Genomic DNA, 15203 nt, shown 5'->3' on the forward strand with positions numbered 1-15203 from the left:
CTCAGGAGTGTTCACCGTTCCCTCTGAGTGGCATGCTGTTTTCCCGGAAATTTGCATTGCTTGTCTCCCCCTCCAGCCCGCCCCCCCCCTGTTTTTTTTGAGGTCGCTGCTCAAATATCCCCTCTCAGAGAGGCCTTACCCAACCATTCAATCTAAAGTAGCTCTCCAGTCACTCCTCGTTACTCTATTTCCTTTATATTCCCTTTCCAGTGTTGTGCTTACAGTAGTCTTGTACTGACTGTCAAAGCTGATTGTTAATTTTCCGTGACGTTTGTGAGCCCATTGTTGGAACACAGACATTATTAAAAATTAAAGATTAAGTTTTATAAATTTACATTTAAATAAATTTTGTTAAAAACAAAAGTAACAAATACTCAAAACTCAGCACTTCCTAATTATTTTACTAGATTTTACTATTATCTATGCTTTTGAGGTTATTTCTGTCTATGATACTGTAAGATGGAAATCCTATGTAATCATGGCTACTACACATCTCTCCCCAGCTCTGTGTTCAGTGAGGTCATGTCGGTAGCTTGAAATCTGCCACGGTGGGAGTGTAAATGCCACAGAAGTTGGCGAATGCTATAAATTAGGGCTTTCACATAAACACTCATCAGCATGCTACTGCTAGTATGCCTAAGTAAACTTGTTGTCTGTCTTTCCTTAAGGGAGTGTAGGCTCTTTCAGTACACATTATTTGTCTGCCTTGTTCATGCTTTATTCGCAGCCTGTGGAACAGCGCCTGGTACATTGTGGGCTCTCCATAACTATCTGTTGAATGAATGAATCCTCCAGAGCAGTCAAAAGGGAGGTACAAGGAGAAGCCTATTTAGCTACAAATAAGGAGGGGCTGCTGTAAAAAGTAAGAGAGAGAAACAAAGGGGGGATATAACCTAAATCTTCTTTTTTGGGCTCCTCTTTGTATTGTGCTCCTAGATAAGTGGCCATGTAAATATATTTATTTTATGATGGTAAATACTTCTCCATCATGGTTTAGGGAAGGCCAACGAATGAGTAGTTAACACTCAACCCTAGCTGCATGTAGGAATCACTGGGAGTACTTTTAAAAATCATTCTGATGCCCAGGTACCATTCACAGACCAAATTAATCAAGAATCTCTAGGGGCATCTGGATGGCTCAGTCTGTTAAGCATTTGACTCTTTATCTCAGGTCTTGGTCTCAGGGTGTGGAGCCTACTTTTAAAAAAAAAAAAAATCTCTAGGGGGACCTGGGCATATTTTTAAAGTGCCCAGGTTATTCTCATGTGCAGCCTGGGTTAAAACTACTGGATTAGACATCAGGTTAGGACCAGATTGGGAGCAGTTTGAGCTTTAGCCTGTGAATATTGGGGAGCCATCAGCAGCAGAGTTCAGGAAGTGGCTGTAATTTATTTTTTCATTCTACAATGATTGAATTCTTACTAGGGAATACAAAAACATAAAAGACACAGACAAGAAGTTTATAATCTTGTAGGGCAGATACCAATCTCCCCAATTACCTCCACAGACAAGAAGTTTATAATCTTGTAGGGGAGATAACAATCCAGGTTAATGAAGTATTTTAGATGCTGTTGGGAAAGGCTCAGTCAGGTCTCAAAGGAGAAGATGATCAATTCAGTGTCGGTTGAGGGGAGAGTTGGGAAATGGTACACAGAGGTAAACAGGAGCTGTGGTTGATGGCTAAGTATTTCCAGGTGAACAGTGCGGAAGGGTCTCTCCCTCTTTCTCCATCTCTCTCTCTCTCTCTGTATATATGTATGTATACTTATTTGTAAGTATTTTATATATTCATATATATATGTAACCTGTTTATAAATGCCTGTATATTGGTATATATAGTATTTATCTTCCCAGCTGATTCTGATCCTTGTCTCTTTCCACCCCCAGGACCACTAAGTGGAAAGTCTCTGAGTCAACTTTTATCCCTAAAATTATATAATTTATGATAGTTTGTTGCATTGTACCAAGTCTGAGTCTATATATAAACTGTCTATTGTTTTACTAATGAGAAATGTGGAATTTGAGAAGGTTCTTGAAACTTAGAAGTAGGGGTATAGTATGTTACAAGGACTGCAGTTTTACACCAGAATTCTAGCAGTTAGATTTTTCCCACATATATTCTCTATATATGTGGGCATAAAAATGTTCATGTTTGCATACTTCACATGTTTTACATGCTGCCCTTTTTATATCGAGACTCATAAATACTCTTCTGTTTATATTCTCATTATGCCTAGTCATGTTCTCAGTTTAACATTCTGTATCTTTTTCCATTACTTCAACATTTAGTCATTCAATTATGCTATATTCCAAACGCAGCTCGATGTTGGGAAATACAAAGAGGACATGTGTTTCCCACCTTCAAGATAATTGCATCTTAGGGAGATAGACATGCGAACGATTGCAGGGTTATGGCTACATACCCTAATAGATGTAGGTAGTAGTTAAAGACATTCTAATGAGAAAGAGTAAATCCCTGTGGGTAGCTCAAGGAGGGTTTTCACAGCAGTAATGCCTGAGCAAGAATGAGAGAGGAACAAAAAGACCTTCGGGGCCCAGAGATGAGCACGTGCTAAAGCCCAGAAGCATGTCCACAGTGAATTGTATTGGGGGAAATGCAAATCACTTGCTATTGAGTAGACCTTGAGCATGGTGGCCAGTGAGTCTGGAGAGGGAAGGACAGGCCAGGTCATAGAGTTCCTTGTATGATACCACAAGTGGCTTAGGTCTTAATTCTGAAGGAGGTGGGAATCATGGAAGTATTTTAAGCAGGGAACAATTTGGTCAGAATTGTGTTTTGAAAAGAGCACATGGCAGCATGGAGGGTTGATTCAAAGGGACAAGGAGACCAGTGAGGGGGCTATAGTGATAAAGTGCACAGGCTGGACCTGTGACTGAGGAGTAGTCCTGCTACATCCTTAAAGGCCACCTGGACAGGATTAGATGGATCGTGGGTAAGGGTGAGGGAGGAGGGGTCTAGGATAAGGCAAAGGGATGTATGTGGCATGGCAGTTGTTGAGATTTCTGGGAAATAATCAGGTTGTAGGATTGTGCAGAGGAGAAATGAGTTCAGTTTGGGAAAGGCCATAGGTGAAGTGTTTGCAAATAAATGTGTCTATCAGGAGCTCACATGGGCAAAGAGAACAGAGCAGGAGATTCAACAGCGTGTATAATTAGTATCTAAAGCCAGTTGAGTAGGTATGAGGACTCAGCACAGTGTATGAAGATAAGAGGGTTGGAGATGTTAACATTAAGGGAAGTGGGAGGAAAGAAGGCATATTTTAGTTTTGGGAGGAAGTTTTCCCCTCAGGTTGAAAATCGCGGGTTTAGAGCAATGAGATGGATCTTCTGCTGTGACAGGAGTCATGAATTAAAAACCAAAGTAGGAAAATTTCAGGATGGTTGGAGGTGGGGAAAGGAGGGAGCCCTTGAGAATGGTGTCAGGCTGGAGGGAGGTCTAGGAAGATGAAGACTAGAAAGAGACCAGGGTTTAGTGATTAAGTTCGAAAGAAATAATAATGTGTGTTGCATTTTCTTATAATAGCAGTGCATGAAAAATAATTCACATGTCCATTATTAAAAATAATACAGTGGAAGAAACTTAAATGAAAGGGAAGTGTTTATAACATGAAGTGGAAAAATCAGGTGGCAAATCAAAATGTATGTGTGTCAGGGGAGGGAATGTGTCTACCTGCCCAGAAAAAAAAGCATTCACTAAAATGGACCCCCCCCACCTCCGCCCCGGATCATTGGACAGCAGATGATTTTAATTTTCTTCTGTGTGCTTTACTGTATTTTCCAGATTTTTATAATGAACATACAGCACTTTGGTAATTAGGAAAAAAAAAATTTTTTTTGGCTTTAGAACATTTTATTAGAATCCTTTTGATAAAACCCTATACCCGTTTAAGATACAGTAAAGAAGTAAAAGTACCTAATTGCTATTTAAGTGTGCCAGACTCTCTAAGCATTTTTTCCCCAGTAAGTTGACCACTGCCCACACAGGTCTATTCGAGAAAGATGGAAGTGCCCAGGGTCTGCCAACCCCGGGTAGAAGACAGCCTTGTGTTGGCAGAACCCGTGGTAGCCAGGGAGAAGGGATGTGGCTCTTGGCTTCTCATCACAGCCCGTAGATGGAAGGGCGCCATGCATTACCAGGCGCCCCTGCCATCTCAGCAGCACTTTTCCAGGAGGGTAAAGGCCAAACCTCAGCCCTTCAGTCACCAGGGAAAAAAAGTATTTGAGGAAGTTGCCTCCACTAAAATGTTTTAAAACAATATTTTAAAACAATATTTAATACAGGAAAATGCTTGTAACATATTTGAAAAGGCAAGATAAACTGTATTTGGTATGGTCCACATTTTGAATAAAAGCCATGTATTTGTGTAGCTGTGAATGAAAAAAAAAAATAAGGAAACTAGGAAGTGGTAAAGAGTAGTTATTCCTGGGGTATAAAATTGTGGGCAATTTATGTTTACTTGTATGTTTCCATGTTTCCAAACTTTCCATAGTTAACATGGTGAGTAATGTAGGATAGAGGTTAGGAGCAAGTTCTGTGAGGCCATAAGGCTCGCATTTGAATCATGCCTCTGTCCCTTGCAGAGTGGAACGCTGAGTGAGTTATTTTGGTTCTCCGTGCCTTGGTTTTCCCATTGTGGAGGATCATTCCTGTATTAAGGAAGCGTGCCTTGGAATAGTGCCTGACCTTTACAAACAACTACATGTTAGCTGTAATTATCATTTTTACTATTATTACTTTTATAATCAGAAAAACAAAATTTTAAGAATTAACAATTCAGTAGTCATTGGTAGCCTGATAAACAGCGGTTTCAGGGACTGGTTGGACGGAAGCTAAACTGCAGGGAGTCAAAAGGGGGTAAGAAAGTAGTCAGAGCAAGACAGACTGCTCACCAATAGCTTCTATGGGAGCACTTTTTTCTTAACTGAATTTTCCTTTTATTTGCACCCATGTATTTTTATTTGATTTGACATAATTTTGAATTTCTATTGTATGCTTTAATTTTTAAAGCTACGTAGAAGAGGCAGACAAAACAAATTTATCAATGTGCTTGATAAAATTGGTCAGATAAAATTAATTGTAAAGTTGATCAGATGATTCTAGAGCTTAATGTCTCAATCTTTGCTATCTTTGTTAACTTTCCCAGAGGGGTACTGGCTTTACAAAGATAGCAAGCAGAAATAATAAAATATTATACTTCAATCTCCATTTTTTGACCCCAACTATCATTACATTTCCTTTTCTTAGTATAGGAAGACCTATTATCAGTTCACTGTGCTCTTGTTCATATGTCCTAGCATAAAAATGTTGGCAAAGATGAAACCTTACCAGTGTAGTCTCTCATCTGTCCTAATTTACTTTACGGTATGTTCATTACTTTCTTTCGTTTGCCTTACCCACAGAAGGAGCTCAAAAAATGGGATGAATTTGAAGATATTTTAGAGGAGAGGAGGCATGTCAGTGACTTGAAATTTGCAATGAAATGCTACACACCTCTTGTCTATAAGGGAATTACTCCTTGCAAGCCAAGTGATATTAAATCTAGTGTTCTCAATTCTGAAGAAGTTCATTATGTCATTAAACAGGTAAGTGATTCCCTCTTCAATCAAAACCAGATTTGTTCATTGTCAACAAGAAACAACACAGGTCCACTTATACATAGATATTTTTTCAGTAAATACAGTACAGTACTGTAAATATGTTTTCCTTATAGTTTTCTTAAAAAGGCTTTCTCTAGCTTATTTTATTGTGAGAATACAGTCTATAATGCATGTAACATCAAAAATACCTGTAAATCAACTGTTTATGTTATCCGTAAGGCTATCAGTCAGCGGTAGGCCATTAGTCAAGTTTGGGGGAGCCAAAAGTTACACGTGGATTTTTAACCACCTAGGGGGTCGGCACCCAGCCCCCACGTTGTTCAAGGGTCAACTGTAGTCTGACAGGGAACAATGACAGTTGTACAGTCAATTACAATGAAATAAGATACAAGACATGCTAGTGGGAGGCCAGTGTACAGGGGCACTAATTATAGGGCAAATAATTTTGTGTAGGGAATTAGAAAGGTGATTTTTTTTTTTTTTTAATGATGCCTAAAAGATGGTTAGGGGTTTTCCAGGTGAAGTGGGTGAAGAAGTATTCCTAGCAGAGCAAATAACTTTTTCCCCATGGTTAAATCTCACTGCACATTAAAATTGCTGGAGAAACTTTCAAGAATCCCTGTGCATAGATCTCACCCCCATATGAATTAAATCAGAATGTCAGGGAAGGAGCCAGACATCCTAGGAGTAGTTTTTAAAGAAGCCCAGACGAGGGGCGGCGCCTGGGTGGCTCATTTGGTTAAGCATCCAACTCTTGGTTTTGGGTCAGGTCAGGATCTCAGGGTCATGAGATTGAGCCCCTTGTTGGGCTCCATGCTGGGTGTGGCACCTGCTTGAGATTCTTTCTCCCTCTACCCCACCCCTGCTCACATTCTCTCTCTCAAAAAGAAAAAAAAAGAAGCAGCAGCAGCCCAGTTGGTTCCAAAGTATAGCAAAGTTTGGGAACCACCAGTATATTTTAACAACTAGAGAACATGCATAGTCACAGTACTAGAAGCAGTTCGGTATGACCAGACCGAAGAGAGCAAAGAAGGGGTAAAATGGTAAGAATTTAGAGACAGGGGCCACATCACAAAGGGTGTTATAAACCATTCAGAGGGGGCACCTGGGTGGCTCAGTCAGTTAAGCATCTGACTTCAGCTTGGGTCATGATCTCAGGGTTTTGAGATCAAGCCCCAAGTTGGGCTCCCCACTCAGTGGGGAGTCTGCTGGAGATTCTCTCTTCCCCGCTGTCTCTCTCCCTCTGCCCTCCCCCTACTTGTGCTTGCTCTCTCTCTCTCTCTCTAAAAATAAATAATAAATAAATCTTATAAACCATCCAGAGGAATTAGATTTTAGCCTACATACAGTGTAAAGCCATTGAAGGGTTTTAGGTTGGAGTGTGGCCTGATCAGTTAATATTTTAGAAATACCATTCTGCCACAAATGGAGACAGGAAGTCTGGTTATGATGCTCTTCCAGTAATCCTTTTGTGGGATCACAGTTGCCTAGACTGTAGAAACAGAGATGGACAGATTTAAGAAATTTAAGAGGTAGGGGTGTCTGGGTGGCTCAGTCGGTCGTGTCCAAGTCTAGATTTTGGCTCAGGTCATGATCTCAGGATCGTGAGATTGAGCCCTGAGTCAGGCTCCGTGCTGAGCATGGAGCTCCGTGCTGAGCTTAAGATTCTCCCTCTGCCCCTCCCTCCTCCTCTCTCACTCCCTCTCAAAAAAGAAAGAAAAATTTCAGAGGTGGAGTAGACCTTATGTATGATCAGTTGGGTGAATGACAGGAAGGAAAAGAGACAGGATGACAGAAGCATTCACTGAGATGGGGAACTTAGGAGAGGGAATGGGCTTGAGAGAAAAGCTAAGGTCTGTTTTGGACATGTCATTTGAAGACATCAGGTAGAGGTATTCAGAGGGCTTCTTTATGGCCGGCCCTCCCTGTCACATTGTCCAGGTGCTCCCAGGCTTTGAGATTTATCTGTAGAGACCGTGCTCCGTTGACTTTTTTTAAAGATTTATTTATTTGAGATAGAGAGTGAGCAAGAGAGAGAGCGCACACGAGCAGGGGCAGAGGGAGAGGGAGAAGCAGGCTCCTCACTGAGCAGGGAGCCCGGGATCATGACCTGATCCGAGGGCAGACGCTTCACCGGCTGAGCCACCCGGGCGCCCCTGTCTATTTTCTTCTGATTTGAATGAACATATGACCTATGCTCATCCTTTTGGTTTAATCTGTCTGTCATGATTTGTCTTGGGGAAACTATTAGTCCTCTCTGAGTGGGCCTATTTCATAAGTGAAGTAAAGTTTCCTCATCAATTAGAAGCTAAAGACGGTGTTTCTCAATACTGGCTCTTTGTTAGAATCACCTGCAGAACTTTACAGAAAGTTAACTCTTATTTTCCGCTAGTATGTAAACTCCATGAAGGCAAAAATTTTTATCTCCCTTATGACTCTTTTTTTTTCTGTATTCTATATTTTTATCTCTTTTTTTTGCTGTATTCCTAGTGCCTAACGCATAGTACACATTCAATAAATATTTCTCGAATGAATGAATGAAAAAGAAATGCTTTTGTCCTGTCCACAGAGATTCCGATGTAATTGGTCTGGAATAGGACCCAGGCATCTCTTTCTTCTTCTTTTTCTTTTTTAAAAGCTCCCCAAGTAATTCTAATACACAGCCAGGTTAAGTATGACTGATATAAGCCAGTGTTTCTCAAACTTGGCTGTGCTGCTGAGAAAAAAAAAAATCACTTAATGTAAGTAAATTGGAATTGTTCTAAACTCAGGATTATGCAACAGAGCTGGGCCCTCTGTGTTACCCAAGAATTCCTTATTTCCCCGGGGAACTCTCTCCCGGTCTCCAAAATGGAAGTATCAGTGTCAGCCCTATTCTTTCTGAGCCTCCAACCTCCGTCCCTTACCCTCAACAGGTGACATTTCTTCCTACTTCACAAAGACAATGTAAACCATTATGTGACAACTCCCAACTTCCTATGATCCAGCTACTAATTTGCCTGCATCTGATACCCTCATTCTCTTCTTCCCTCCTGTTAAGAAGGGACAGGGAGCTCTTTCTCCTGTTGGAGTGCAATCACTCCCCTACTCCTTTGCTCTGAACTTCACCTGCTCTGTCCTCCTCAGGGACTTTGCTTTATTGTCTGTCCCCTCAAATGTCTTCAAATTCTTCCTCTTCATTAGCTCTTTACCATCATCACTGAACTCGTTCAGTCCCCTTCCAGCTGAAATCAACCTTGTTTGGGCATATTCCTTCTCTCCTTATGACTCAGCACTTCCTTTCCCAATTGTACTCTACTCCTGGAAGAAGGCAGCTGTGTTTGCCATACTTGGGGCTGTACTTTCTCACCCTCCGTGTATACACAGCTCACTGGGATCTGGTTTCTAACCTGCTGTAATTGCTCTTTCCAAGACTGTGAATGATTCCTTCCTGATGGCTAAAATCAACCTTGTTGACATCCTTCGTAGCCTTTGGCACACTCTCCCTCCTTTTTTTCTGTGATACCATATTTTCTACCCCTTACCCACCAAATGTTTTTTTTTTTTTTAAGATTTTATTTTTAAGTAATCTCTACACCCAGCGTGGGGCTCGAACCCACAGTCCCGAGATCAAGAGTCGCATGCTTCAGCTGAACCAGCCAGGTGCCCCCCTCCACCACCGCCACCAAATCTTTTTGATCATTCCTCAGTTGCCTTTATGGGCTTCTTTTCCTTTGCCTGTCTCTTTAAATGCTGCTATTCCTCAGGATTTTGTTCGAATCCCTTCTTATTCTACCTACTCACTGGGCAGTTTTATTTATCACCAGATTCCTTATGCTGATGTCTCCCTATTATATTATATTATATTATTAAATAATATGTTATAAATAACAATATGTAGTAAATAATTGGTATCTGTTGCTTCAGCCCAGATCTCTTTTGAGTTTCATACATATATTTTTGTCTACTGGAATACCTACTTGGAAAACCCAAAAGCATCTTACATTCAGGATGTCTGAATCAAGCTCTTTGGCCCCCCCACCCCCAGCACTGTACCGTGCACACCCCCCCACACCCAGTTCTGCATATCTCCAAGAACGGCCCCTCCATATGCCCGCTGCTCAGACCAGAAATCCGGATGCCGTCTTGGGCTTCTCGCTTGCCCTTCCTACGCTGCCCTCCTCAGTAGCTCCTGTCTCTTCTAGCTCTGCTGTCACCTCAGGCTGCCTTTGTCCCACCGAACATGCAGAGCAGCCAGTGAAAGGCTTCGACCCAGGAAGGATGAGATTAGTTCTGCGTTTAAGATACCGCTCAGGGGCACCTGGGGGGCGCCATCAGTGAAGCATCTGCTCGGGTCAGGATCCCGGGGTCCTGGGATCGAGCCCCACATCCAGGCTTCTCCCTCTCTCTCTGCCCCTCCCCCTGCTCATGCTCTCTCTCTCTCAGATAAATAAATAAATAAAACCTTAAAAAAAAAAAAAGAAACCACTCAGGTTTGTGATGTGGAGAACAGACTGAAAAGGGACAACACTGGAACAGGAGTTATAAAGCTGTTGTTCATCTTCTGATCTTATCTTAGGTTTCCAGGAAGAAGGATCTGGAAGGACAGACATATCTGTTGGGCAAACAAGCCCGACTGCACAAACTAAGAGATCAGGTCATTCTCTGCTTCTGTGCTTTCCTCCAGTCCTGGAGAAGGTCGTTCCTTCTGAACAGACCAGCCTGCTCACCTGTGTTCTTCATCTGCCCAATTCCTTCAGATCCCCAGGGGGCTTGTCTGTCCTCTTCAGCCTTCTGCACGGGCCCAGCTGGGCATCAGCACTTCCTGGCGGGGGCCCTCTCAGTCATGGATTCGTTCTTTTTAATGCTGCATTTCTCTTTCCCTTCTCATCCCAGCTCCTCAAAGGTGTAGTGGGTCCTTCCCCGTGCACCTCCTACTTTCAGCAGGTGGCTGCACTTGATCCAGTAAAGGTTACTGTGGATCTCCAAGTGACCCAATCCAAGGGGTCCTTTTAGTCTTCACTGTATCTTGACTGTGTCAGTTTTTGTTGGACACTCTCTCCTGCAGGACCTCTCTTACCTTGACATTTATGGCATCACACAGTAGGGTTCTCTTATCATCTTCCATGTTAATCTCTTTACGAGTTCTTCCATCCGCCGCCGGTGTTTCTTAAGGTTGAACCCTCAGCCTTCTTATCTTCATCCCTGCAGTCTCCCTGGCCCGTTTTATCCACTCCTGTCATTTCCATTTTCATCTGTAGTCTGGTGATGCCCAAACAGGACCTCTCGCCTTGGCTAGGTTATCGGGGTTCAGACTCTTATCTCCAGCTGTCCTACTCCCTGCAGGTCCTCTACTTTATGTGTCTCCAAACACCTCAAAATCAGTATACCTGCCTTCTCAACCCCTGCACCACACTGCCTTCTACCCCTGCTCTCTATCCCCAATTCCAGGATGGCCCCACCATCCATTCTGTTGCCCGAAACAACTGAGCACTCACTCCCCGTCCCCTTCCCTTCAGCACCTGTTATTGCCTTTCTGGGGGCCTTTTCTGTTCCGGCCTGAACTATTTTGATGGTTTTCCAAGTGTACTCCCTTTTCCTAGGCTTGTGTCCTGAAACCCATCCTTACCACCAATCCATTGATTCCTCTATTTCCCTGCAAAAGATAAAATATGGAGCTAGGGAGAGGAGAATTATCCATTTGTGAAGGTACCAAGTGCTACTGAATTGTTTAGTTTGAAATGGCTAATTTTATGCTATGTTAATTTCACCTCAATTATTTTAAAAAAAGAGAAGCTATTTCTCTGCTGCATGTAATTTAGGAAGTTGGGACTCCAGCATCCTACGCTCTCATCTTCTGGGCCTCATCCTAAAGCAAAACATTCTCCTCTGTGAAGGATAAATATTATTTATCACATAGACGCCATTCTTTTTCAACGTGCTTGCTTAAGGGGTCAAATTAGAATTCCCTGAGGACAGACACTGACTTATTCATCCCCATCCCCAGGCCTAGCACACAGCCGACATTTTGTTCTCTTTACAAAGAGATGTGGTACGCCTTCAGAATAAAGAGAGTTCCGGTGTGAGGTCATTGACTGCACTAGTTAAACTTTGATACTTTGGAGAGTTTTGTCCCAGTAACCTGTATCTCTGATATAGTCTGAATGGTTACTTCAACATAATCTTGTATTTTTACTTTGTATATTACCTTGTAGTAGCATGGAGGAAGCAGATGAAGTGCTGCAGCAATCTGCTGAAAGAAACTGCCAAATATCTATGCTAGCACACTAGTTCCTGGGCAACAACTTATTTTAGAGAATTTGGCTGTAAGCTTATTAACAAATCAAATGGAAAGGTGAGATGCTATCCTAGAGAGCCTATTCTCTTTCTCTTTGAATTTCCAGTCATTGAAGTTGTCTAAATAGGATCATTTATCTATTTATGTTGGAAAATAAATTATGTCAATTTAAATGAGAAAGAAAATGTAGCATTTTTGAGCTATATAATATTGGTCCATTTGGAACTAGTCATAGCAGTTTGAGTGAATAGAGTTCTGGCTTTTCTTCAGAGTCGGACCCCTGTTTCCCCTTTCTTTCTAGCTTTCCAAGGAATCCCTTCAATCTGTCGATGTCCTCCAAGAGGAAGTTTGTGAGATTTTGGATGAAATGAGCCACAAACTGCGTCTGGGAGCCATCCGGTTTTTTGCCTTTGCCCTGAGCAAAATATTTAAACAAATTTTCTCCAAAGTGTGTGTAAATGAAGAAGGTATTCAGAAAGTGAGTATTGCTTGTTTAAAAACCTCTTCTACCCCTCACAATTTAATCAACTCCAAGACCTCTCACTCTGCACTAAATGAGCAGGCCCTCGTCAGCAGGCGTCCAGGCTGCTTTGCCTCTCTGGAGGGTGATGTTTTTTACTTTCAGACCTACAGACTTCAGACTGATTCACTTAGTCAGGTAAGACTTACAGACAAACCTCATGCCAGATGTCCGCAAAGCTACAGAAGTAATACCAAGAATTTCTGTATATGATCCACCTGGGTCCCCTTACAACATTTCCTTTATCCTCTCCTCAATACTCTGCTGTGTTTTTCCCATAAACAAGGACATTCCCTTATGGTGCAATTATCAAAATAAGCAAATTGACGTTGATACAACACTAATACACAGTAATACCTCATTCATATCTCATCGATCACCCCAGTTGTATCTTGTGTAGCAAAAGAAATCCTACATCATGTGTTACATTCAGCTTCCATATCTCTTTAGACTCTTTTAATTTGGAACAATTCCTTAGTCTTTGTGTTTCATACTAGTTTTGAAAAAAAAAAAAACAGACCAGTCATTTTATAGCATTTCTTGATTTGGATTTGAGTGATGTTTTCTTAGGATTAGACTCACAGTTGTAGGGCTTGGGCAGGAGGCAACGTTGTATTCTTCTCAGTGTAACAGAGCAAGGAGCTCATGGTGGCTGTCTGTCCCCTTACTGGTGGTGTTCACTTTCATCATCTGGTATCAGCCAGCTTTCTCCCCTGTAAAGTCACCCTGTTTCCCTTGGTAAAGAATAAGTATCATGTGGAGAGATACTCTAAGGATGTTTCAGGGTCCTGGTTTCCAGCATAGTCTCCTCCACAAGTTTTCACATTGACTGATGATTTTTGCCTGAACCAGTTATTACTCAAATGATTGTCAAATGGTGATTTTTCTAATTCCATCACTCAGGAGTGATTTAACAGGCGTGTTATAGTCTGCTTTCTTCTGGAAGGAAGAGCTTTTCCTATTTTTATTCATTTTGGATTTTTAATATTGTTTTTCCTCTTACTAAAAAGCTCTTACCTCCATTGGCCTTCTACATGTTTTTTAATGTTTTATTCAGTCATTTACTTTACTTTCATGTATTTCTTCTGTTTTCCTCCAATGACAATTCTCTAGTTTGCTGAGTTACTCTCTGGCTCTCTCTCAAAGAATGTTTGGGGGGCGCCTGGGTGGCTCAGTCAGTTGAGCATCCGACTCTTGGTTTCGACTGGGGTCATGAACTCATGGGTCATGAGATTAAGCCCTGCGTCAGGCTCCGCGCTCATTAGGGAGTCTGCTTGAGATTCTCTCCCTCTGCCCGCGCCCCCATGCGTGCTCGTGTGCTCTCTCACTCTCTCAAAGAAATAAATCTTAAAAAAAAAAAAATGTTTGATACAGCCATCCAGAGAACGTTGACTGGCCATGTCTTCTTAACTGATCACACATTACCTTGCCTTGGTGAATTATATTTAGATTTTTAAAAAACAGACAACACATTGATCAGGGTGAGTGTTTTTGAGGCTGATAGCCTACGGAATATATCTGGAAGCTCAAATTCCTTCTAACTAAAGGCACCCATTCTTCCTGGTGGCAAGTCCAGTGTATAAATAGAGAAATACCATACCTCTCATTTGTCCAATTTGTTTTTATTAATCTACCTGAGAGACACTTTGTTCTCTCTTACTGCACACAGCCAGTCTAGCACATTGGATAACAGCTGACTTTTTAATTCAGACTCACTTCAGTTCCATCTGCAGCTTGGCCGTTGATCAGATGCGTGACCCATGTCGCAAATGAGGAACGTGATGCTTAGGCCTTATTTACAAATATGTCGTATTAAACAATGCATGTAAAATGCTTAGTATGTAAAATGCTTAATATGGTGCCCAACTAATATGTTGGTGATCATCCCTATTATTATTATGATCTATAAAATTTACATTTTTAATGTTCTTGCATTATGTGAGGTTATTTAACTAAAACTCTGAGATAAGTTTTCTGTGTGTAGTAGGGGAGGCAGGAAGACATTATTATCCTTAGTATTCCCTCTGTACATATACCATTCTTCCATTTTCTGATGTGACATGTGATTTTAATAATAGGAAAACAGAAAGTATTCAAACTGTAACATTTCTTTTAAAGCTACAACGAGCCATCCAGGAGCACCCAGTTGTCCTGCTGCCCAGTCATCGAAGTTACATTGACTTTCTGATGTTGTCTTTTCTTTTATACAACTATGATTTACCGGTACCAGTCATAGCTGCAGGAATGGGTACGTATTTTTCTTTTGTTTTAATTATAAAAATGAAAATAGTCACTGAAATTATTTTAACAGTGACTGAGGTACTTGAAGATGAGGATGCAGACTCCCTCTCCCTTGTGCCATCCGACCCCGGTGTTCGGCAGTCGGGATTAAGTCTCTCTGTGCTGTGCCTCACTACAGATGGAAACAAGGATGTGTGCACATAGGGGTTTTGGTTTAGGTTTGAAAAATGAGATACCACCATATGTGTGACCGGCCTTTGCTTTTTTTATCTGATAATTTATCAGTGGTTATCTCTAAGGTCAGTAAATTTTTTTTTTACATATTTTTTAATTATGGTAAAAGACACAAAACATAAAATTTACCACCGTAACCATCTTTAAGTCCATAGTTCAGTGGTATTAAGTACATTCACATTGTTGTGCATCCCTCACCACCTTCCACCCACAGAACTCCACCCACTTTTCATCTCGGCAGACCTGAAATTCTGTCCCCATTCAACACTAACTCCTCATTCTGGTCTCCCGCCGGCTGCTGGCCACCACCAT

General features: G+C 41.6%; 1 protein-coding gene across 4 annotated transcripts in view; it reads left to right on the forward strand.

Annotated features, from left to right (window-relative positions):
• Positions 1-15203, forward strand: part of GNPAT (glyceronephosphate O-acyltransferase) — a 33657-nt gene that overhangs the window by 3089 nt on the left and 15365 nt on the right. For 3 of the 4 annotated variants that reach the window (XM_036069083.2, XM_036069079.2, XM_036069082.2), the window contains 3 exons: positions 5422-5604; positions 12198-12374; positions 14535-14664. In XM_036069083.2, coding sequence (XP_035924976.1) covers positions 5422-5604; positions 12198-12374; positions 14535-14664 — 490 coding nt within the window. Of the gene's footprint in view, positions 1-5421; positions 5605-11813; positions 11954-12197; positions 12375-14534; positions 14665-15203 lie in introns of those variants that run through there. The other variant, XM_036069084.2, reaches the window with a different exon arrangement.

Source organism: Halichoerus grypus, chromosome 7 (assembly GCF_964656455.1).
Source record: "Halichoerus grypus chromosome 7, mHalGry1.hap1.1, whole genome shotgun sequence".
NCBI lineage: Eukaryota > Metazoa > Chordata > Mammalia > Carnivora > Phocidae > Halichoerus > Halichoerus grypus.